This window comes from Eleutherodactylus coqui, chromosome 6 (genome assembly GCF_035609145.1).
Source record: "Eleutherodactylus coqui strain aEleCoq1 chromosome 6, aEleCoq1.hap1, whole genome shotgun sequence".
NCBI classification, from domain to species: Eukaryota; Metazoa; Chordata; class Amphibia; order Anura; family Eleutherodactylidae; genus Eleutherodactylus; species Eleutherodactylus coqui.
Window position 1 is genome coordinate 146,177,779 of NC_089842.1, and position 25,345 is coordinate 146,203,123.

The 25,345-nt window shown below is 44.9% G+C and overlaps 2 protein-coding genes across 3 annotated transcripts in view; one reads left to right on the forward strand and one right to left on the reverse strand.

Moving 5' to 3' along the window:
• The window catches only part of LOC136632753 (protein kinase C and casein kinase substrate in neurons protein 1-like), a 57,691-nt gene extending 47,087 nt beyond the window's left edge, over positions 1–10,604 (forward strand). For both annotated transcript variants that reach the window (XM_066607888.1, XM_066607889.1), the window contains 4 exons: positions 157–277; positions 2,769–2,863; positions 5,542–5,636; positions 10,010–10,604. In XM_066607888.1, coding sequence (XP_066463985.1) covers positions 157–277; positions 2,769–2,863; positions 5,542–5,636; positions 10,010–10,125 — 427 coding nt within the window. In that variant the 3' untranslated portion in view covers positions 10,126–10,604. The remainder of the gene's footprint in view (positions 1–156; positions 278–2,768; positions 2,864–5,541; positions 5,637–10,009) is intronic.
• A 1,499-nt stretch (positions 10,605–12,103) lies between these two features.
• The window catches only part of MED25 (mediator complex subunit 25), a 40,852-nt gene continuing 27,610 nt past the window's right edge, over positions 12,104–25,345 (reverse strand). The window contains exons 16-20 of the mRNA XM_066607891.1: positions 23,448–23,555; positions 23,254–23,337; positions 20,318–20,500; positions 15,330–15,537; positions 12,104–13,052 (exon numbers count right to left, since the gene is read on the reverse strand). Coding sequence (XP_066463988.1) covers positions 12,946–13,052; positions 15,330–15,537; positions 20,318–20,500; positions 23,254–23,337; positions 23,448–23,555 — 690 coding nt within the window. The 3' untranslated portion in view covers positions 12,104–12,945. The remainder of the gene's footprint in view (positions 13,053–15,329; positions 15,538–20,317; positions 20,501–23,253; positions 23,338–23,447; positions 23,556–25,345) is intronic.

Here is a 25,345-nt window from a genome sequence, read left to right on the forward strand (position 1 = left end):
GGGCTGTTTTTTTTTTTTTTATAAAGTGTATTAGGTACTTAGGTGTATTAGGATAACATTTGAAAAAACCATGCTGAACATTCTAAGAAAAGTTCTTGCATAGACTGTACAGATGGAGATTGCATTAATAATGTTCTTGCTTTGCTGTATGTGTAGTATAATGGAGGTATATGGCGACCTGAACCAGGCTATTCTGGCTGTCAGAGACCAGGATGATTTGAAATGGTGGAGGAATAAACATGGCCCCGGGATGTTAATGAACTGGCCCCAACTGGAGGTGAGGTGGAATTTGAGCATTTGTTAATGTGTAAAAAAATGATATTTACATTGCAGTTTTGCTGCTGTTTTATTATGTCGGTTATGCTGCTTCTTGCCACATTACTGTCTATATGTGGGAGTCTTCCCAAGGTTACAAGATTTCTTTGTTTTAAATCAGGCCCAACATGCGGCCCAGCAGTGAATTACTGGTGGCCTGCAGATTGTAACATGACTATGATGTCAAGAGGCTAGTCACTAGTGTTTTCCTATCACAGTCATGTCTGGTTATCCACTAGTACTACAGCCTAAACCTTACCGCTAGTGGCTACCCGCGGTAGTGACTAATGTGGCATGACCCGTGCAGGGTAAAGGACCTTCAGTGAATGAGTCATGTGACTAGTTGCACGCTGTATAGCACAAGTCAGGGAAGGTCCTATAGGCCCCTGGAACGGCAGTGCAGCAGAACCTTTCGAACTCCAGTATTTAGAGCTGTGTATGTATGCTACAGTAGGTGCATTGCGAGTAAAAAGTTATATGAAATTTTGTTTGTGCTTTTTCTTAGGTTCCTAAATATATTGTAAATGTAAATTATTAGTCAAACATTTAGTTTAATCATTAAACTATAGACTAGATCTCTTTGTAGTTAAGCCACTATAAAACCTATCTTTAGACCCAAGAGGTTTGCCGATTTTAATTTTGCCCCCATATCTATTCCCAAGTTGTGCAGGCCTGTTTTAAACCATTTATTTTCTTTATTCTGCGGGATGAGTTTTATTTTTCATTGGCACCATTCTGAGTAGAGATGAGCGAGCGTACTCGGTAAGGACAGATAGTTGAGCGAGTATCGTCCTTACCGAGTACTTGCCTGCTCGCCCGCAAAGATTCGGGTGCCGGCGTGGGTGAGCGCTGTGTTGCGGGAGTGAGCAGGAGGGAGCGGAGGGGAGAGATCTCCCTCCCGTTCTCCCCCGCTGCTCCCCGCCGACACCCGAATCTTTGCGGGCAGGCAGGTACTCGGTAAGGACGATACTCGCTCAAGTATCTGTCCTTACTGAGTACGCTCGCTCATCTCTAATTCTGAGGTATATATTACTTACTGATTAACGTTTAACTTTTTAGGGGAAATTTAAAAAAAATTTAAAAAAGAAAAAATAAGCAGTTTCACCATTGCTTTTTTTAACTTTGCAAAAATTGCTTGATTGAGCACTTGGCATGAATAATGTGGCTTTTATCTCATGGGTCAGTATAATTATGGTGATGAAACATAAAATTATATATATTTGGTAACACCTTTGCACATTAAAACTCCTTTTAAAAAATATTTTTTACCACCGTATTCTGTGGACCCCGTTCTCCGTGCCACCACAGCCTGAGAATCACAACGTCTTATGCTTCCATTGATGAAGCTGCACGAAAGCTGTATTTTTACTGTTACCTTATAGGCTGTACACAACTTTTTGATCACTTTTTACTCTATCTTTGGGCACAGAGACTAAAAACAGCAATTTTGGTTTTTTGTTTTTTTTAAATTTCATTTATAGCATTCCCCATGCAAGATAAGTAATGTGCTAGTTATATAATACAGGCTGTTACAGACGCTGCAATGCCAAATATGCACAGTTTTTTTGCTTTCAATTTTTTTTCACATAATACAGTGCTTTTTAATAGGAAAAAGGCAAATTTTTGTAGGTGGATTATATAGGTTTTAAAACATTTTATTACAGTGCATTGCAAGCTGCTGATGGGAGTAACAGTACCTCTGTCGAACTTCTTAGATGCTGCAGTTGCTATTGACCACAGCATCTGAGGGTTTAAAAGGCAGGGATCGAAGTTATCTACAATCCCCACCATTGCAGCAGGATGTCAGCTTTTTAGCTTGAGCCATCACATTTTGCGTGGGCCAACCTGCCTGTGACTTAATAATACATCATGGGCCGGAAGGTGTTATAGGTCAGCTATCCTGGCAGGTTTGCCTTTAGTGAATATATGTATTACCCATGAAATAACTCTTCTGGAGCATCTTTTCTTAAATGGGTTTATCAGGTTTTCCAAACTTATGGCCTATCCTCCGGGTAAGCCATCAGCATCTGATTGGTGGATGCCCCCACTGATCAGCTTATTAAAAGGGACTGTGGCGCTCGTGAGAGTCTGTCCCATTCACTTCAATAAGACAAGCCTGTAATAATCAGAACAGACACTATAAAAAAATACGATGTTCTGATTACTCATTGGATAGCACTCAGATGTAAACATTAAAAGGGGCTGCAGTGCTCACACAAGTGCCACGGCTCCTTCAATGAGCTGATTAGTGGAGATCCCAAGTAGCGGACCCCTACCAATCAGTTATTGGTGGCTTAGTGCGAGTATAGGTCATCAATTTTAAAAGCCTGGCTGACCCCTTTACAGCTCTGGCTTGTGACGTTCCTCTCTTATTTCCACTAGAAATTTATGAATAAGTTACCAACTGACTCAAAGGGAGACATGTTGATTTCAGTTTCAATATTCATCCGTAGGAGTGGGATCCCGATTCTGAGCAACAGATAGTAAGAAAGAAGAAAGTGAAAGAAGAAAAAGTGAAGTTGTACAGTGTGACGCCTACCGAAAGCAGGTGAGATTATATACAATACATGCAGGAATAGCATACTGGCCAGTGGGGGGTGCTGTACTCACTACACAGAAGCAAATATTTATTAGACAAGTTTCAAATACTGTAGTTTTGTTTTCTTTCTTCAATAAGGACTACTACAGTTATAATGTCCAGCACAATTTTATCACTTATCTTTAAAGGATCCCATAGAAATCTCCTGCTTCCATTCACAGTTATGACAAACATTTTGGCCGCCGTTAGGGGAAGCTCCCTGCAATCTGGATGTTTCCAGGCAGTAATAGTAATCGTATGGTCTTCAACGATAGGACTGGCTGTAATCTGGTTGGTTGCTGGTTGGAAGCAATGGTTCTTTTATAGATCTAATGTCTTAGCTGTCCTATAGATGTATAAATAGATGTTACCCGGTTCTACGCATTTCCCTGAGTAACATCCACCAGGATCAAAATTACAAACTAAGTCCCTGATCTATCTACTGGGGTCTCAGTTGATACTTAGACCTCCACGATTATTTATCAGTTTGAGGTACTGGAATATTCCCTGATTGTATATTTCCTACTGCATCATTCGTGGGCTGGATTCACACGAACGTATATCGCCTCAGTTTTCACGCCGAGCCGAAATACGTCGTCCTCATTTGCCGAGGGGGGGTTGGGGGGAGGATGGAAGAGCCAGGAGCAGGAACTGAGCTCCCGCCCCCTCTCTGCCTCCTCTCCACCCCTCTGCACTATTTGCAATGGGGAGAGGTGGGAAGGGATGGGGCTAATTCTTGGCACTTAGCCACGCCCTGTCCTGCCTCCTTTCATTGCAAATAGTGCAGAGGGGTGGAGAGGAGGCAGAGAGGGGGCGGGAGCTCAGTTTTTGCTCCTGGCTCTTCCATCCTCGCCCCCTGCAGAGGAGGATGATGTATATCGGCTCGACGTGAAAACTGAGCCAATATACGTTTGTGTGAATCCAGCCTTAATAGCAGCTCTTGAGTCACAGAGTCACGGACCCACCTTCCAGTGTTAGTCCGTGTTATGTGTTTTTGTGTGTTTATGTAGCCCCCAATTTAAACTAAATATTAATAAAGATTTATGTTTTAGTATAACGTCTATTCTGTGAAGAGCTTCTTGAACTATATAGATGGTCTCTGCCCCTGTGAATACATATTAGCTGTCAATCATTGATTGAACCTGCCCTCCAGACTTATAAACCCAGAATGACTGTAGATTAAAACCATTATATTCTAAACTATACAGAATCTTTTCCTACATGACTACAACTTGATCTGTGCAGCATCATCTGCAATATAACATGCTGCAGACCAGACGGTTAACTAAAGGCTGGGAGCAAAACTTCAGCTCGGCTCCCCACCCCACCCTGTACCCTTACATAAACCGCGGTATATACGGCTACAAAACCAGACAGTACATGTGTTCAATGTGAAAGAACAAATGGGATTATATGATTTAGAAATTCAATTTTCAAAAACCCTATAAGTTCATGAATAGTTATTAGAGGGAGGACCCTGACCCATTAGCCAGAGTGGTGAGCAACTACAAAGAGTATCTCAAATGCACCAATGTATTACAAGGACAGCCATTGATTTCAATGAGAATTGTGTAATACCTAATTGACCTACCAATCAGTTTGTGTTCAGGGGTTCCTTCTAACAAACATAACTCCTCTAAAAGGGATTCTGTAGGATTTATATTTTTTTCTATTTAGCAGTCTTTATTCTTGAAGAAAGAAACAGCTTTTCAATAATCAGGTTTACCAAAAACCCTCCAAAGCTTTCTTTCTCAATCTATAGGTGACATTAGTACATTGCATGGAGAAGCGGTTCCTCCCTGCAACTGTCGGCTGACTTTTTTTATTTTTTTTTATTTTTTACAAACCCTGTATTGAAATGCCCTTTCATTCTTTAATTAGAAGAATTTACAGTACAAAACATGGAGATTTTAATAATCTTATCCTCATGATACAGAAAAAAAATCCACAGCGGAATTGACACTTGTTTGCTGCGCATTTTGACTGGATTTCACCCTATGCCATGCAGAGGATGAGATCTGCGGTAAATCTGCAGCATTTCTACACCAGATCTGTTGCCAAATTGTACAGATTTTGCTGCTGCAGAGACGCTGTGGATTTTCCCCTCTGGATCTGCAGTCAATGGGTATACATTAGGCCGGCTTCACACGTCGAATATGCTGCAGAATTTCCATAGTGGACTTTGCTGTGGAAATTCCACAGCATGTACAGTTTAGTACAAGCCATGTGGAGGAGATTTCTAAAATCTCCTTCATATGGAGCAGAAAATTTCAGCATTTTTGAAAAATACTGTGGATTCCAAATCCACAATCTTTCAATCTGCACCATTTAGGTGCAGATTTAGCCACTATGATTTTCAAGCGTATCTGCTGTAGGTTTTTCACTGTAGAGAGACCCCAGCAATTCCGCGCTGCATGAAGCCGGCTCTAGTGGTATAAGAACTGCTTCCATCAGCCAATGCTGAGCTCTGATACGACACATGCCGAGGGTCTGTTGACTCCAAATTTAGCAGAGATAACATTTCTGACGAATTTTCAGAAAGTAGACACGAAATTGAAAGTCTAAACACTCCATCTCTACCGTGTGGAACTAGAGGATCTGTGTCCTTTAAGAGATCACTGTAATAAAAGTCTTTATCTGGTTGACAGTATGAAGAAACCTCCAGTAAATGTCCCTGGAGTGCGGGTAAGAGCAGTCTACGATTATTCTGGACAGGAATCTGATGAGCTCAGTTTTAAAGCAGGTAAGGACCCTACATCCAATAACCTATTACGTCCATACCGTATTATTGTAGAACACCCCTTATAATAGCATACCTACATTCCAATCGCCGTTTTGTCCAAAATCACCCACCTTAGCGTACTTGTGAATAAGCCCCATTCTCTTTGAAGTCCATTTTTACTGAAAAAAATTGCTAAAAATGGGATGGTTGGGAGATGAGTAGAAGTAAAGAAATGGACAACAGGACCAATTAAGGAAAAAACAAAAGACACAATTGTACTAATGTATCTGAGCTCCACTTCCATTTTCTTCTGCCAAAAGAAAGTATAGGAGGGAACACTGACCCCTGATATGGTCATATAAAGGGGTCCTACAGGACAATCATATTGGTAACCGTTCTCCTTTGTAATATGGAGAGCTCCTAGATGACTTCCACTTTTTTCTACCATTTAATTAAAGCAGCAGTTTGATAACTTATGGTACACTTTGTATGTTTGAATTCCTTCATGCACCACACTAACTCAGGCCCTGCAAAGCTAGCTTTTTTTTAAGGCCAATTAGGAAGACGGAACAATGCCTCTGGAGCGCCACCTATTGGATGACAGCATTCCTGCAAATCAATGTCCGACCCTTTATACAGGTCTATATAACAATGATTGTATAGGGATTCCGGGTTGGTTTTCAATTCTTAAATCATTGTTACATAGACCTGCATAAAAGGGACGGACATAGATTTGCAGGAATGCAGCCATCCAATAGTCAACGCTGCAGATGTATTCTACCTTCCTTATTTGCTTATATTTCCCAGGGGAACATGAATGGCCTTATAAAACCTGGTTTAGACACGACAATCATCGTTCAAAAAAATCTTTGCAGCGATAATCGTTGTGTGCTTTTACGTTTGAGCGATCACTTTGCGCCCCGAGCGGGGGATGCAGAAGACAAGCGAGGATGCTTATCTTCTGCATCCAGCTGTTTCCCGCTTGGAGTGCCTGGCTCTTATACAGCCGAGCACTCCGAGTGGGGATGCAGAAGACAAGTGGGGCCGCTTGTCTTCTGCATCCAGCTGTTCTCTGCTCAGAGCGACCGACTGTTATTCAGCTGAGCGCTCCGAGCAGGGGGATGCAGAAGACAGCTGTGTTCTTCATACCCCGCCTGTCTTCAGGGAGCAGGATACAGCTGAAACAATAGTATCAGCTGTATCCCGCTGTGAATTCCTGATAACTGATCGCTGATCTTTCACGAAAACTGCACGATGTCAGTGCAGTTAGACACAACGATTACTGCTCAAAAGATTGCTGTGAGCGATTTTTGAGCGAAAATCGTGTCTAAAAAGGCCTTAAGTCTTCTGACTCACCTAGGTGCTCTCTTTAAGGTGTGATGATACCCCTCCCTTTTTAAGGCCAGTTACAGGCGAACATATTGTAACACATCTGTAATATGGATGCATATTACAAACGAATATCATCAGTATTTCATCCATTTTTGCCTCTGTAGGTTTTATTTCCTACTGGCCAAATACTGATCTGTATTAACCCAATAGAAAATAGCAATGCCAAGACAAAAACAGAAAAAATAGGTCATGCTGTGGTTTTAAAAAACGGCTGTGAAAAATATGGCCATGTGAATAGATGCACAGATTTACGTTAGCTCCACGTTCCGGTCCACAAAACATGAACCAAATATGACCAAAAAGTAGCTAAACGACATCACTCCTTTTCAGATAGAAGCTGCACAGGAATGACATCACTATTCATATATACTAGCAGAATTATATTGCTCGTGTAACGGTTAATAAGTATACCGTATATTCCGGCGTATAAGGCGACGGGGCGTATAAGACGACCCCCCAACTGTCACCTTATACGCCTGGAATACAATGATGTCATTGAATGGCTGTGATTGGCTGACGGAGCGTGAGTTAGCCAATCACAGCATTAGCTTTCTGGAGGCGGGGATTTCAAGCCTGCAGCAGCCCCGCAGAACGCCGGGGGAGGGGAGTACTTTTTTTTTTTTTGTATAGCCGGGGTATAAGACGACCCCCGACTGCAGAGCAGATTTTGCAGGGTTAAAAGGTAGTCTTATACGCCGGAATATATGGTAGTTAAAATCTTTGGTGCTATAAAAGGTATCTGTAGTAAACAAATTAGCCACGTTGGTAAATTAGGCGCTTTGGAAGGTTTCAAACAGGGTTTTAGCATATTTGCTTTTGTATTCAGGCGGTTCAGAAGGTTTTAGACTTACCCATTTGCCAAATTTGGTGCAGATTGGTTCTGTCTTTTGGTCACTTTCCGATTTGCAGAAATGTTGTGAGTTGCATTACATAAATATATTTTAATTTCTTCTTCGTATATTTATGCTTTCCCCATTCAATGCTAAAAAAACAGCTTACAATGGTGTAATATAACAAAAGTGGTAGTAATACTTGCCCAGCTGCCCCCAGTCTCTGTTCTTACTGCTCCAGTGATGATGCATCAGTCACGGTTTGGAACGGTGACCTCAGTGGTGAACAAACATCAGCAAGGTATTACTCCAATTCTTATTTTACGCCATTGTGAGCGGTTCTCCAAAAAAAAAAAAAAAAAAAAATTCATGGGGTTTTATGAAGCAACATGCATTATTATGTGTCCACAAAACACTGTTCATACATCCATGACTTAGTTCAAAGGGTTACATAAGTCACTATGTGTGTAGTGACTCACAAATGTACATTCTACTGAAATTACATATTCCTGGCAAAATTCCTGATAACGCAAAAAATTGGAAGGCGAGGGGAGCGCTATATCTGTCGAAACCAGTTGCAGACACACAGCTGATTTTGACAGTTTTGGATGTGAACATGCCCGCCGGGTCACGTCACCTCACACGGATCCTCCTCTTCTTGTTACGATGCGTCCATTCTCGGCAGTCTCCTTCCGGCAGATCCGTGTACCTGGTCACTAGTGATGTAACGTTCACTGCCTAGCAGGTAATACTGATCTATTGTCGAGACTACGTGTGTATAGTTTCGCCGCGAGTGTTCATATACTAGTGCAGAAAGACAGCGGGCATGCGTAGTCTTGGCAATAGCTCAGCACTCCCTGCTAAGCTGTGTTTGCTACATCTCTAATGACGTAGCGTACAGTGACCTGCAGAAAGGAGACTACAGAGAATGGATGTTTCATCACTGGAAGAAGAGGCTCTGGCCGGCTGGAGGTGATCCGGGGGACTGGAGGAGAGAAGAGAAGATCAGTGGGGAAAAGAGGCAATAAAAAGACTGACAGGGAAAAAATAGGTAAGCATAGAATTTTTGTTTTCCAAGGACAGAACCCCTTTAAAGGAACCCTCTAGGCCTGGAGTAAAAAGGTGGCTACACCATCATCTCTGACTGCCTATACATCATTAGTCCAGCACACTACACCTTTGATTAACCAGTCCTGTCCACATGAGCAGTGATGCCCAGTCAGAGCAGCATGTAGCGTCTTAGAATACCGATGTATTAGGTAGTCAGATAAGCGGTTCAGACATCTTTGTTTCTCTAGGCCTGCAGGGTCACTTTAAGTAACACCTACAAGGCCTCGTAGCTTCTCCACCTTACTTTATTTCTATCAGTTGCACCATTTTTCATTAGTAGGCTCTCCTAATGATTTTTAGAGCTCTGTGTGTCATACCAATGACTAGATTCCTCCCACGGCTCTTCTGTATACTTAGTCATGCTCCACCTACTTGTGTGTCAAACACTATACTGTACAGAACTTTCTTCCCCCTCATGTTGTTTTAGCCAGTCCTGATGCAGCATGACTGAAGTACCTGTTGTATCTTCAGGTCAGGGATCCTACTTCCCTAAATAAAGCTCAAGTCACCTATTAGAGGGATAAGGCTGTCACTGTGCTCCCTCTTGAATTACAAAGTTTTAGAAGGAAGTTTGAGATTCCAGATACTTACATGCATATGAAAAGGTTGAACCCTATGGTTCTCTATGGTGAGACAAGACAGACAAGTAAGCTGACCCTACCATAGGCTGAGAAAAGCAGCCACCAGAATAGGGAAAATGCCTCAGAAAAGTGGTAAATAGATGCAATAATCTATACATAATACACAGGTGATAATGCCTGTCTGAGCATATTGATGAACATAGAGTGGTTTCACCCTGCCTTAGAATCTCCGGTCGGAGGTTCCATCGCAGATTTGGCACAAAGACGGACGCTTGAGTGGAAAGTGAACGAACTCCATTATAGTCAATGGGGTCCATTCGGCCAGTGGATTTCCCTTTTCCTGCTCCGCGAACAGAGCAGGAAATCGGAACTCCCAAGCGCAGATGTGAAGCCACCCATGGACTGCTTTGAGAAACATGCTTAGAGTTCTAAAGTGATGCACAGAGTATAAAACCATCTCTAACTAAACTGTTGTAAACAGGTGATGAACTCACAAAGATTGAAGAGGAGGACGAACAAGGCTGGTGTAAAGGAGTGACTGATCATGGGCACGTTGGCCTCTATCCCGCTAACTACGTTGAAGTTATTACGGGATAGAAGAGTTACTCAAGAGCATCACGAATTCAGTATTTGGTATACGACAATCAACTCTACAGGAATTGTACTCAACGTTTCCAATCCTTATGCTGGGCTGGGGTTAGCAAGTGACAGGGCTGCAACATGAAAGCTTTGGGTTCTTACTGATTACAGAAGACGAGTCTGGATAATTAAAGAGTTTTGTTCAAATACTTTTACATAAAAGCCATGCTTCCCGAGGGATTACCACTGCCTGGGTATTATTAGTGCCAGTCTGTCATACCCCTGCTTGATTTTTATACTACATATAGGAATAGAACGAATTCTGGACACAGATCTCAGGAAATGTCCTGCCTGGCTTGGACCACCTTCATACCCAGTGTGAGTCACAGTCCTATGGATGCTGCAGTATAATGTGGTGTGTGTGTTGTGTGCGCCAGTTGAAGCACAAGTCTTCTTGGAAAAAAAAAAAAAAAAATCAGGTCACCTACCTTACGACAGTGTCAGCTCCAGTCCTCCTGTCCCCCTAAACAGACTCGATTTGAGGATCTCCTCTAGTAAGAACACCTGTGGAAAGTTGAGGCACTGACAATAATTACATCACCTGTGCAAGGCTAAGGAAATCCTGAAAACATGACCTGTTGGGGATACTTGAGGCCTGGAGCTGAGAAACACTGACTTCCAAGAAATGCTCACTCCTGAAAGAATGTTTTCTTAGTTTTTTTTTTAAAGAAATGCTAAAGCAATAGAAAAACAATAAACCACATCTAATTAAAATAATTTGTCTGCGTGTTTAGAAAAGTCATAAACAAGTCATCATCGCAAGATCCTCCATCGGAAAAATATTCTAACAAGGAGATGGAAGAATAACTCTGCAGCGCCACCTATTGGAAGCCTTGTAACAATGACTGGGAATTGAAAAAAATATTTGCATATTACCCAGAGAAAGATGAATGGCCTTATAAGTCTCCTCCCTCACCTTCTAGGTTCTCTCCCTAAGTAGAAAAGATAGCGTTCCTGACCAAAAATATTCTGAAAGGTTATATGTAAAAAATAAGATTGTAGCTAATACACTCACACAAATACAGAAGTCTTACATATAGAGCAATCCAAGGTAGGTTTCACATCTGCGTCAGAACCTCCGGCTGAAAGTACCCAAAGAAAAAAGCACTGCATGCTGGGTGGAAAGACCTCAGTCTATGGGGTCTGCCCAGCGCTGTTCAGTTCCATCCAGGGATTGAACGGTTTGGTCTCAGGGATTTTCCTTTCTGCTACCTGATCGGAGCAGGGAAGCAGAATCTCCAACGCAAGTGTGAAACTACCCTAATGGCTACGGAGCATCACCTTTATTATCGATTAAGGCACAGCATTTTATACACATGCAGCTGAGGCTGCACAAATGCGCACACAATACGCAAGGAAATGCGTGAAACGTGCGGAATTCTGTTGAAAAAAGAACACATATGCAACCAAGTAGCCATTTTAATGGGTGCATCTTGACGAGTGCAATGGACATGCCTTGCGGGGGCAAAAAGTACAGTAAAATACGCCGATGCATATGCAAAAGAGCATTGTTCTTTCCGCAAAAACGCTTCGCTCAGGCACCCACAGAAATACGGTTACATCCTGTATGAAGCCGGCCCAAAACGTAGCATCATCCTCTTCTCTCTCCTACTGCAATTAGCTGATAGTTACCCGTTAGCTGGGCCCAGGACCCCCCCCCCCCCCCCCACCTTGTGGTCCTTTCCTCACTGTGCCAGCAGCCTTCATTTGAAGGGTAACACAGAATCAAGCATAATACAATCCAGTCTGTCCAATCCTGGTCCTTCATGACAGCAGACAATATGGAGAGTATCCCCTTACTTAGATTGTTAGCAGTATCCACCAGCAATTTATAAAGCCCGCCTGTGTGATCTTTAAAAAATGAGAAGAAAAAAAACAAAAAAAAAAACCACACACATCACCACAAATGCAAGCAACACAAAGAACACAAACCATATATTCTAAAATATTTTTTATTTTAATATTTTGCTATCAAACCCATTATTCTATTTAATTTAAAGGAGTTTTCCAGGCAAATACTATTGATGACCTATTCTCAGGATAGGTCATCAATAGTTTGGCTGGGATACCAAGCAGTGGACCCTAGCCAACCAGCTGATCGAGCACTCGCTGTCAGCGTCACAACACAGGGGTACAGAGCGAAAGCTAATGCTCCGACTCCTGTGTAGTTGCCAGAACAGCGCTCATTAAAAATCAGTGACAGCTATGCCTGCAATTACCAGCACCGGCTACTACACAAGGGGCGGAGTTACCAGCTTCGTTTCCAACTCCTGTGTGTTGTGAGGCTGATAGCAAGTGCCCGATCAGCTGATCAGCCTGTGCCCTCACCTATGGACCCCATCCAATCAACTATCGATGACCTAGCCCAAGGATAAGTCACCAAGAGTTTTTTTTTTCCTAGAAAACCCCTTTAAATGCACAAAAAAAATTCTGCTTCTTATGAGACGACATTTTATTCAAAGAGTTATAAAAACAGATTAAATAAGTGAAAACCAAGTGAGTACATCCATGGCAAATCACTGGAGTTGTAGGACGACTGAACAGTAAACAATCTGTATGAGTGCTGCCCCCTACAGTTGAGGGAGATGGGAGTGCACACAGAATTTGTACGGGAGAATCCTAAATGTTATGGAGTAGGTCTGAAGGTCTCTAGAGGAATTAGCTGGATTGTGTAGATGATGTGGTAGATGAAAACCAAAGTTTCTCTAACAGTATTAATGGAGGTTGGCCTATGGGGTTGATTCACAGTTCATAAGAGATGTAACCCCAACTCTACTTTCAGATGAGGTCCATTAGGATATCCTCTTCCATGACACTTTGGGCCTGCACTTGTTGTAATCCTGGTTGAGGGACAGGCCCCCGTGGCCCTGCATTCATCATGACTCCTGAAATTGCAAATTGGAAACCTCAAAAAGACAAGTGATAAAGCATATATCATGCTAAAGTTAATCAGCATTTGCCAATCTTAACATAATCTGTAAACCACAGATATCAATGAATGAGCCCATAATCATACAGCGAAAACTTTGAAAGAACCAAGGGGGATTATTGGTCCCGGTGGTCCTATCAAAGAAAAAAAAAGTATACAGAATACAGTTTTTTTTATTTGTGTTTTGTACATACACATTGTCATAAAGAAAAATCTCTCCCCTAGAAGAAGTTGTGGATGGAATTAAACTTTCTCTGTGTGATTGTAACATTGATATAAGTAAGTGATTACAATATCAGAGAAAAAGGATAACGAATTGTGGAAAACTGACTGAACACATGAAAGGAGGCTCTAGTACCCTGTTCGACCGCATCTAGCTTGGACACAAGATGTGATACAGGCGGGCATGGAGGCTCTAGTACCTTGTTGTACCACCCCTAGCTTGGATACAAGATGTGATACGAACAGACATGGAGGGTCTAGTATCCTGTTCGACTGCATCTAGCTTGGACACAAGATGTGATACAGGCGGGCATGGAGGCTCTAGTACCCTGTTGTACCGCCTCTAGCTTGGACACAAGATGTGATACAGGCGGGTATAGAGGCTCTAGTACCCTGTTGTACCGCCTATAGCTTGGATGAAGGTGTGATATGTGCGGGCATGGAGGCTCTAGTACCCTGTTGTACTGACTCTAGCTTGGATACCAGATGGGATACAGGCGGGCATGGAGGCACACAGGTTCCATATGGTATCCTGCAGCATATCGCACAACATTTCCTGTAACTGAACCTCTAAATCATACAAATTCATAAGCTGTTGAAGGTGGCGACCCAGATGGTCCCATACATGTTCTATTAGCGATAATCTTGCTGTGTGCGGCAAAGCATTATCCAGCTAGATGCCTCTTGGAAGCGGCCATGAGAGGAACACGTGGCTGCAGAATTTCCTGAACATATCGCTGAGCGGTCATTGTCCCTCGTACCACTAATAGGGGTGACCGACTGGGGGGCCATCACATAAGACAGACCATCACACCAGCAGGGGGGGGCAGCGAGTCGCTCCACAGCAAAGGCAGGATTAAGGTGCTCATTCCTAGGTCTCCAGACATGAACACGGCCATCATAAGTGCCCAAACTAAACCTGGATTTGTCACTGAAGATAACCCGGTTCCACTCTCTAGCAGTCCAGTTTCATCATTTAGGACATCACTGCAAATTGAGGCAATGGTTATGGGCGATGAAACAGTTAGAGCTGATCATGCTTGTTGTACGATCGTGTGCGTGTGCGTGCGTGTGTGTGTCTTCACGCCTCCACTGGTCCCAACACCTCCTAACAGTCTTCCAACCATCCAGCTTCTCACATTCCAATAATGCGCTCCATCTCAAACTCTGTTAACTGGGCGAAATCTCTTCTATTGCATCGCAGAGGCCTCTAGTGGTCAACAAGCTCTACACAAGTGGACATAAAGGTCCGCTGCACACAAGGAGCCTCTGAGGGCCTTTTATAGGCCAAAGAGGAAACCACTTATACGGCCTCTGGTGGGAAGACTTTTCATCTAAAATCACACCACAACGCTTTTGCATTTACCTGAGATGTAACTGCATGCCGAGTTTTGCAAAGCGACAACTCCTTCTAGGTACTGGACCTTTTTTTTTTTTTAACAAAAGACTTTATGTAGACTAAATGCATTAAACACACAAAACAAAAACACGCCAATATCACATCACTGACAGTTGGCATATACTAGACAGGACTGTATTATGACATTTTCCATTGATTCCCCACATCTGCCCTGCTCTGTACCTAGTGTCTTATATGTAACATGCAAACTCAATGTCCAGGTAGTATATCACAGCGGTCTTCTCCAGTAGGTTCCCAGTTTACACTACTAGAGCTACCAGAGACTTCTAGGAACATTACAGGAATTTTATTTTCATAGCAGCTGGAGGTTGAAGAATACTGCGAGAGACCATGGAGTAATGTACTGCATCCTTCTCAGACTCCTCACCTCTGCTGCATCAATAGCTTGGCAGCCTGTCTGGCGCAGCATTTAAATCAGGGGATGTATCAGAGGTGTAAAGGAGAAATCAAGAGATGCTCGGCTTTGCTTTCCCATGCTGCATCTCATTTGGAAGGACACAGCATCACGGACAAATAAGTAACAAGTGGTCTTTACATAGACGTCCTTGTAAATAAATTTTTGAAGGCTTTACAGGTGCTTTTCTAACTTACCTGGCATGGGTGCCCGTTGTGCCATTTGATTGCCCCACTGCTGTGCTGGGGCCTGATGCATAAGAGACTGCCCTGAGATCTGCAATGGTGGCTGGCCAGGGGCCTGGTGTGGCATTTGTTGCCCCAATGCTTGGTGAGGAAGCATGCCTTGTGTCGCCTGCTGCATGTGATGCAAGGGCTGCTGGGTTTGAGGAACGGTGGCCTGTGGCTGTAAGAAAACATAACATCTTAACTTCTTGTGCTACTTTATGAATCAGACCCTACTAATTTGATCCAAAACATTCTGCTTTAGGATCCAAATAAAAACCACTTTTATCGGTACCTTTAAGGAGTCCTAGTATAAAAATAAACCCTGCAGCCCCTATAGCGGTGGTCCGAGATCAGCATTTGGGGAGCTGAAGCACAAAGTCTATTATACACATCACTTCGTCCATAAGAACCCCTTTATGTCATTCTTTATACAGAGATGACAAGCTTGGACAAAGCTCCCCCCTCCGGAGAAGATCAGGCCAGCTCAGGTTATGGTGAGTGGAGGCGCCATCTGGCACACAAGGTGTCCAACGCCCACGGGTGACATCATTCACATCTGCTCTCCAGCTGCAAGAACTGATTTAGTTATCAGAATAAAAATCATTTCCACTCTGACGGTTCAGTTTTATAATACAGGATTAGGTTAAGATTGTCACGTGAACTAATGTGTGTACTGGCAGAAGAGGCGGGATAGATAGCCCTCCGGCCGGCCACTAACCTCTGCAGTGTGCATCAGCTACGGTTTTATATTCCTGTCCCTGGTAATTAAGAACGATATTCCAGTACTATGTTAATAAGGGTTAAGGGGGTGGTCCAGCAAAATCCACAGGATCGCAAGAAATCACGCAAGCACACCACCGCTCCATTCATTTCAGTGGGACTGATGAAAACAGCTGAAAGCTTAAACTCTGCCAGCTCCGGCAGTCCCCTTGGAGTTAATGGAGTAGTGGTATGCATGCTTGAACACTTTATTAATGAGTGGACTTTCAGGATCCCCATTCTTGGAATCGATGGGGGGGAGGGGGGGGGGGGGGGAAATCAGGCAGTTCGTTCCCTCCATCAATGAGATAATTATCCCCTATCTTGTGACTGAAGGATAACTTTAAATGGGACAAGCGCTTTAATAAAAGTTTAACAAAAGTTAGTCTGCCACTGTATTTTTCCTTTTTCAGTTATATACCATTTTTCAAGATCTATGCTTGTTTATCAGTAAATTGGATCACTCTTGTTTACACCCCAGTGGATGAAGGACCTAATGCTTCTCACAAGGTCGGAGAATACAGACGTATCCAGTAAAAACAATTCTCTACGGACTAGGTAGGGGTGCTTTACACAAGATGCGTCCGACAGCTGTCCCAATGGCCATGGTTCCTGTGCTTTCACACAGGAGTGATAGTCATTCAGTAAATGAAGGTGGAGCATGCCGGAGATAGCCTTAGCCAGCCTCATCCATTCACTGTGAACAGGCAGTTGATCATTAAAGATGAACATCTGCCTGTTACATTAAGTGAAAAGTCACTCATTACTCACTTTGTTTCAGTGAGCCAAAACAAAGCGGCTAGAGACTAATGAGCAATTTCTCGGTCAGTACCTTGTCAAGTCCCAAGTTTGCACTTAGGCGACTATCAGCTCATGTATAAGCACACCAAGAATGAAGACAGACACTACTGTGTTTTTTTAAAGATGTTCAGTTATAATGTCAAAAAAAACTTCTGCTCTGGCTGCCCATCCACCACAGAACACAAATTCAAACTCCTCACCCACAAAGCTCTGCATGGCGCCGTGAGAGCATACATCGCTTCCCTCCTGTCCATACATCACCCAGCCCACGAACTCCGATCCACTAACACATTCAGACTTAACGCCCCTCTAATACAAACCTTACATTATTGCCTTCCAGACTTCTCTAGAGCAGCACTGATCCTCTGGAACGCTCTCACCCAAAAAATCTGGACCATCCCCGATGCTCAGAACTTCAGACGCGCCTTAAAGACGCACCTCTTCAAAGAAGTATATCAAACATCCTGTCCCCCCACCCCCACCCCCACAATATGCCCACTGCCCCTCCCTATGGCTGCCCAGTTATTTAGACTAGGAGCCCCAATGAGGACAGGGACTTACATGTATGTGAATGATAACACTCTGATCAGTGCTAGAGAATAGTTGATGCAACAGGAAATGAATACCTAAAATATGGAGGATAGTCTAGGCCAGTGGTGGCGAACCTATCGCACACGTGCCAGAGGCGGCACGCAGAGACATCCCTGCTGGCACGCAACACCATCGGCCGCTCACCACATTAGTGAATGCCTGCAAGGGCCGCGGCTCCCCCGTTGGCATTTACTCATCAGCACACTGCCATCAGTGCCGCTATCTGCGCTGATCCCGGCGCACACTGTGATGTCTCCTACTTGGTTCCGCGAGAGCAGGGGGAGGAGGCATCCGGCAGTACACTGATGTCAGTGCGCACCAGCGATCGGGCAGATAAGGAGCGTCACTTCCACGAGGAAGAGGGGTAAGTATGTGGGTCCCGGGGGCGGCGTTATTACTGCTGGTGGACCGCTGGGGGAAGGGGGGGGGGGGGCATTATCACTGCTGGGGGCTGTCACTATTATTACTGCAGGGGGGGCGCTGGAGGGGTGTCACTATTACTGCTGGGGGGCCCCTGGAGGGGTGTCACTATTATTACTGCTGGGGGGCCCCTGGAGGGGTGTCACTATTATTACTGCTGGGGGCCCCTGGAGGGGTGTCACTATTATTACTTCTGAGGGGGGCCCCTGGAGGGGTGTCACTATTATTACTTCTGAGGGGGGCCCCTGGAGGGGTGTCACTATTATTACTTCTGAGGGGGGCCCCTGGAGGGGTGTCACTATTATTACTGCTGAGGGGGGCCGCTGGAGGGGTGTCACTATTATTACTGCTGAGGGGGGCCGCTGGAGGGGTGTCACTATTATTACTGCTGAGGGGGGCCGCTGGAGGGGTGTCACTATTATTACTGCTGAGGGGGGCCGCTGGAGGGGTGTCACTATTATTACTGCTGAGGGGGGCCGCTGGAGGGGTGTCACTATTATTACTGCTGAGGGGGGCCGCTGGAGGGGTGTCACTATTATTACTGCTGAGGGGGGCCGCTGGAGGGGTGTCACTATTATTACTGCTGGGGGAGCCGCTGGAGGGGTGTCATTATTATTACTGCTGGGGGGGGCCGCTGGAGGGGTGTCACTATTATTACTGCTGGGGGGGGGGGCCGCTGGAGGGGTGTCACTATTATTACTGCTGGAGGGGGGCCGCTGGAGGGGTGTCACTATTATTACTGCTGGAGGGGGGCCGCTGGAGGGGTGTCACTATTATCACTGCTGGGGGGGCCGCTGGAGGGGTGTCACTATTATTACTGCTGGGGGGGCCGCTGGAGGGGTGTCACTATTATTACTGCTGGGGGGGCCGCTGGAGGGGTGTCACTATTACTGCTGGGGGGCCGCTGGAGGGATGTCACTGTTATTACTGCTGGGGGGCCGCTGGAGGGATGTCACTGTTATTACTGCTGGGGGGGCCGCTGGAGGGATGTCACTGTTATTACTGCTGGGGGGGGCCGCTGGAGGGGTGTCACTATTATTACTGCTGGGGGGCCGCTGGAGGGGTGTCACTGTTATTACTGCTGGGGGGCCGCTGGAGGGGTGTCACTGTTATTACTGCTGGGGGGCCGCTGGAGGGGTGTCGCTGTTATTACTGCTGGGGGGCCGCTGGAGGGGTGTCACTGTTATTACTGCTGGGGGGCCGCTGGAGGGGTGTCACTGTTATTACTGCTGGGGGGCCGCTGGAGGGGTGTCACTATTATTACTGCTGGGGGGCCGCTGGAGGGGTGTCACTATTATTACTGCTGGGGGGCCGCTGGAGGGGTGTCACTATTATTACTGCTGGGGGGCCGCTGGAGGGGTGTCACTATTACTGCTGGGGGGCCGCTGGAGGGGTGTCACTATTATTACTGCTGGGGGGCCGCTGGAGGGGTGTCACTATTATTACTGCTGGGGGGGCCGATGTCACTATTATTACTGCTTGGGGGGGGCGGGGGGGGTTGGTGTCACTATCATCACTGCTGGGGGCCACTGGGGGGGGGGTCACTATTACTGCTGGGGGGGGGGGGGGGTGTCACTATTATTACTGCTGTGGGGCCGCTAGGGGGTGTCACTATTATTACTAGTGGAGGGGTGTCACTAATATTACTGCTGGGTGGTGTCATTAATATTACTGCTAGGGGGGTGTCACTATTATTACTGTTGGGGGGCCGCTGAGGGGGGTCACTATTATAGTGGGGGCCGCTGGGGGGGTCAATATTACAGCTGTGGGGTGTTGCTATTATCGCTGGGGTATGTTTACATGTGGCAGAAATTGGCGGGGCTGTTTCAAAAAAGGCAGTGTGCAGATTCTGTCTGCTTTTTGGATGTGGAAATGCTGCAGAATTTTCCACAGAAGTTTCCACTGAAGACATTCTGCAGTATTTCCGCATCCAAAAAGCTGTTAAAAACTGCACCCTGTCTATTTTGAAGCGGCCCAGTCCTTTTTAGAACAACGGGGGTAAGATGTGACAAGCCCCGCCCCCTGGCATGTTGGCACTTTGCGATAAATAAGTGGGTTTTGGGTTGCAGTTTGGGCGCTCGGTCTCTAAAAAGTTCGCCATCACTGGTCTAGGCTGTATATTTAAGCAGCTGTTCGCTTTCAGAATTCATGCATCAGTGGAAAGGTCTGTTGCTAGCTAACTGATTTTAGCTGTGCTCATAATGCGTACCAGATATTCAGCAAAGCTACTAGAATGCTTCAGCAAACACCATGATCACTTCATTTTCTGAATCAGTGTGGTCCCAAGCTCATGGGCGCAGGTCTCTCCAACAGATCATTAGACATCACTTGAACATGATGGAAGACAGATCTACATGTATACAAACCAGGTGGTATAGGATACTTACAGGCTGCTGGCTGAGCAGTAGGTTTCGGAGTTGGGGGTTGGCACCAGGGTTTTGGGGCCTTAGCATGGTTCCCGTCTGTGGGTTCTGAGGCTGACCAGTGGCTTGCACTGCAGCTTGCGTTGCCTGTTGAGCCGTTTGGTTAGGACCCTGAGGTGCCTGCTGTTGCTGCATTCGGATTTGTAACTGAAAGAAATGATTAAAATACTAAAGTCTATGAAGAAGTCCCAGTTCTATGAAAGTCCTTGAGGCTTCTATAGAAGTTGAAGTGTTCTAAATAATTAAATTTATTTTAAAGGGCAATTAAACTTTTTAAAAACTTGACAGGTCAGAAGGTTCGATCGGTGGAGTCCAGGCTCAGAGACTCCTACAGATTGCTAAAATGAATGGGCCGAAGTGCTCCTCCGCTTCAGTCACTGCTCAGGGTTGTGTACGGGCTCCAAAAAAAAAAAAAAAAAAACAATCTAGGGGGTCTTAGCACCTGGACCCCATTAATTAAAACTTCTGACATGTTAAATGTTTTTAAAAGGCTAGTTACCTTTTAAAGGCTATATTAACCTTTTCAACACAGCAGCAGAAAATACGCAAGACAAAAATAACCTTTGAAGCGGTTTTGACGCAGAAGCAGTTCTTCTGCAGCAAAACCGCAATGGAAATACAGCAGCAAAACCGCAACAAATCCACCCTGTGTGAACCCAGCCTAAGAGTTAAGACCTATTGTAAAGTTGCTTCGTAGATTTCTTGAGACAAGTTAAAGACTTTGATTGTAAAGGTGGACACAATCTTCATAATACAGCAAGCTCTTGCTATAATGGTCATCAGCACTGAATGCCTGGGGAGCGTGTATCTATACAAAGCAGCCAATCTAAACAAGTAGAGCTGCAGTGTAAAGAACCTGTAGGAAATAGAAAAAAAAATTATGTTTTATCTAAAGTGACTGCGTTATCTAGTCACAGGACATTGGAGGGGCTGTTTCATGAAAAATATTGCTTCTAGTTAAATCCAACCTATATAATTAAGATTTTCTTATTTACACTTTTATCCCCAGATATTCCAGGACTGATGTAAGAATAGCGCCACCTGCTGTTTCTATTCTGTATGCACCTCAGTAATTCTTCTAAGGTGGTCACACATGCTCGGTCTTGCTTCTCTCTCTCCCCAAATGGGTATGCGGAGGGATCCCTGTTTGTTAGAAGAGATGCTAAGCAGTTACAGTAATGCTTCTTACCTCCTCAGCATCTCTTCTCAGTGCAGAATATGCTGGCGTTTCAGAAGCAGCTGCTCACCACACCAGGGATCCTCCACAAAGCCAGTGGTGCAGAAGACTGAGTATGTGTGACCACCATGGAATATTTACTAAGGTGGACACAACATAATGTGCCTTTCTAATAATCATTGTCCTGGAATATCTGGGGATAGATATATTGGGGCGTATGTATAAAACGGTGTATACCAGATTTATGGCGTACGGAAGTCGCACATAATGAACTTTGTGACTTTGGCCTTTTTTGTGCTGGCCTCCGACACTTTTCTAAAAGTTCACAGCGCGGGGCAAAAGGTGCACGATCATGGGCAGCCTATCAGATTTATTATAATTTATACCAGAAACTGGAGTAAGTTATAGCTGAAACCTATGCCAGCTTGTAGCAAGCATAGATCTCAGCCCGATGCGCACAGCTGCCACAGCAGGATGAGTTGCTTGTGCCTATGAATACATTTGTCACATTGTCGGTGTATTGTTTATTTAGACTGTTGCATGAAACATCGGTCTATGTAAATATACGCCTTTAAGTGCAACTGCAAAGGAAAAATTTTTATATATCATATCTATCTATCTATCTATCTATCTATATATATAATGTAACTAATAATAAACTTCCATGGGACAGCCCTCCCCTTTAAGGGCTCATGTCCACGGGCAAAATAAGAATTAAAATCCGCAGCAGATTTTAACTCTTCTCCTGCCCGCGGATCCGCACCCCATAGGGATGCATTGACCACCCGCGGGGTAGATAAATACCCGCGGATGGTCAATAAAAGTGATTTTTTTAAAAATGGAGCATGAAAAAATCTGGACCATGCTCCATTTTCGTGCGGGTCTCCCGCAGGGACGGCTCCCGCGGGCTTCTATTGAAGCCTATGGAAGCCGTCCGGATCCGCGGGAGACCTAAAATAGGAATTTAAAAGAATTTACCCACAACCGGAGCGGACCGGGAAGGTTTTCTCTTCCTCATGGCCGCATCTTTCTTGCTTCGGCTCGGCGGATGTGCCCGGCGCATGCGCGCGGCACGTCGGCGACGTGCCGCAGCCGTGACTAGTTCATCCGCCGGCCGAAAAAGAAGATCCGGCCGTGAGGAAGAGAAGATTTTCCCCACCCGCTACGGATGGGTAAATTCTTTTAAATTCCTATTTTCAGCGCTCATGTCCGCGGGGCAGGAGGGACCCGCTGCAGATTCTCCATGTAGAATCCGTAGCGGGCCTGATTTTCCCCGTGGACATGAGGCCTTAATCACTCTAGGCAAAATGTAATTGCAGCCTACTCATAATAGTGCTGAAAGATATCAGTTGAATTCAGAGGGTAAGCCATTAATTTTTCCATTTTGAATAGGTTCTCCAGAGTAGTTTTAAAATCCTGGACACTTTAAATTGTCATTGCTATACATGTGTCATTGGGATTCAAGCTGTTAAACTGCCTTCATACCTGCATAAAAGGCTCCGTTCAGGGTTTCCTTTTCCCTACTCTGCATTTGGAGAAGGGAAACTGAAATAAATTGATTCCCCCCCCCCCCTCCCCCTTCACTGATTTTTTTAAAAAAGGATTCGTTTTTTTTCCAGTTTCTCTCCTCTAAGAATGAAACAGAGAGATGGAAACCTCGAATGTAGGTGTGAAAGCAGCCTTAGATTCAGGGAAAATAAATACAAGTACTGTAGAAGCTCACCAGATTCTGTGATCTCTGCTGTTCATCCATCATAGTTACTTGGTTCACAGATGGCATACCTTGTGTTACCTGCTGCCCGGGCATCTGCAAGATGGAAATAAAGCATTGCTACATTTTTCTATTTTTGAAACAAAACATCCTGCCTAGTCATAAGAAACAAGCCACATGCATGATAAGCGGCTCAAATGAATTACCTGCTGTGGTACTGTTTGCGTCACCGGCAGAGGACCAGGTTGCTTGGATAAGAAGGTCTGAGGGTTGGGCTGGACAGGTCCGGCGCCCATAGACTGAGCTGCCCCCATCTGAAAAAACAATAAGTGACACAAGTCAGCAGACTTTATAACTATTACATGTTTTTGTGGAGGATGCAGAGAAGATACTACTTTCTGTGTATCAATTGAGCAGACTGGAAATATTTGTTTACTGTTGTAGACAATACATCAAGTTCATTTTGAATGATCTCCTAAGAGATATTATTTACCATTAGAGATGAGCGAACGTACTCGGTAAGGGCGATTTCGCAATCGAGCACCGCGATTTTCGAGTACTTCACTACTCGGGCGCTGTGGGAGAGGGAGAGAGAGAGGGCTCCCCCCTGTTCCCCGCTGCTACCCCCCACTCCCCTCTGCAACCCCCCGCCCCACAGCGCACCCGAGTACTTTTCACCCGAGTAGTGAAGTACTCGAAAATCGCGGTGCTCGATTGCGAAATCGCCCTTACCAAGTACGTTCGGTCATCTCTATTTACCATACATTATTTCAGTGACCAGCCAATAGGCAAGTGGAAAAGCCTAAACAAGCGCAGTTCTGAACTGTAAAATAAAATTCCTCTAATTTGGCAAAACAGACAAACTTTGCTACAAGAAGGTGAAGTTGTGGAAGACAGTTTCATTTCACAGGTCATACACCGTGGCGAGACAGAGCACAGCAACAAGACACAAGATAGTTATAACTCTATCAGGGAGGTCTCTCCCAGGCAAAGATTTCAAAGCAGACTGGGGTTTAAAGATGTGTTGTTCAAGCTCTTTTGAAGCAGCACAGAGAAATGGGTAATGTTGAGGAGCGTAGACGCAGAGGTCAGCGAAGGAAACTTAGTGCAGCAGATGGAAGACACATCATGCTTGCTTCCCTTCAAAATCAATAAGATATCCTTAATACCACAAGCTCAGAACTGGCAGAAACCATTAGGACCCAAGGACACATCTACTGTTTGGAGAATTCTGGCCAGAAGTGGTCTTCATGGAAGAAATGTGTCATAAAACCCCCAAAACAACATATCTTTGATATAGAAACAAGGCTAAGTGACTCAACTATGCTCAAAAAACATAGCAACTGGGGTGTAGAGAAATGGCAGCAGGAGCTCTGGACTGATGAGTCAAAATGTGAAATATTTGGCTACAACAGAAGGCAGTATGTTCGCCGAAGGGCTGGAGAGCCGTACAATAATGAGTATCTGCAGGCAGTAGTGAAGCATGGTGGAGAGCAGTACAATAATGAGTGTCTGCAGGCAGCAGGGAAGCATGGTGGAGAGCAGTACAATAATGAGTGTCTGCAGGCAGTAGTGAAGCATGGTGGAGAGCAGTACAATAATGAGTGTCTGCAGGCAGTAGTGAAGCATGGTGGAGAGCAGTACAATAATGAGTGTCTGCAGGCAGCAGTGAAGCATGGTGGAGAGCAGTACAATAATGAGTGTCTGCAGGCAGCAGTGAAGCATGGTGGAGAGCAGTACAATAATGTGTCTGCAGGCAGCAGTGAAGCATGGTGGAGAGCAGTACAATAATGTGTCTGCAGGCAGCAGTGAAGCATGGTGGAGAGCAGTACAATAATGAGTGTCTGCAGGCAGCAGGGAAGCATGGTGGAGAGCAGTACAATAATGAGTGTCTGCAGGCAGCAGGGAAGCATGGTGGAAAGCAGTACAATAATGAGTGTCTGCAGGCAGTAGTGAAGCATGGTGGAGAGCAGTACAATAATGAGTGTCTGCAGGCAGTAGTGAAGCATGGTGGAGAGCAGTACAATAATGAGTGTCTGCAGGCAGCAGTGAAGCATGGTGGAGAGAAGAACAATAATGAGTGTCTGCAGGCAGTAGTGAAGCA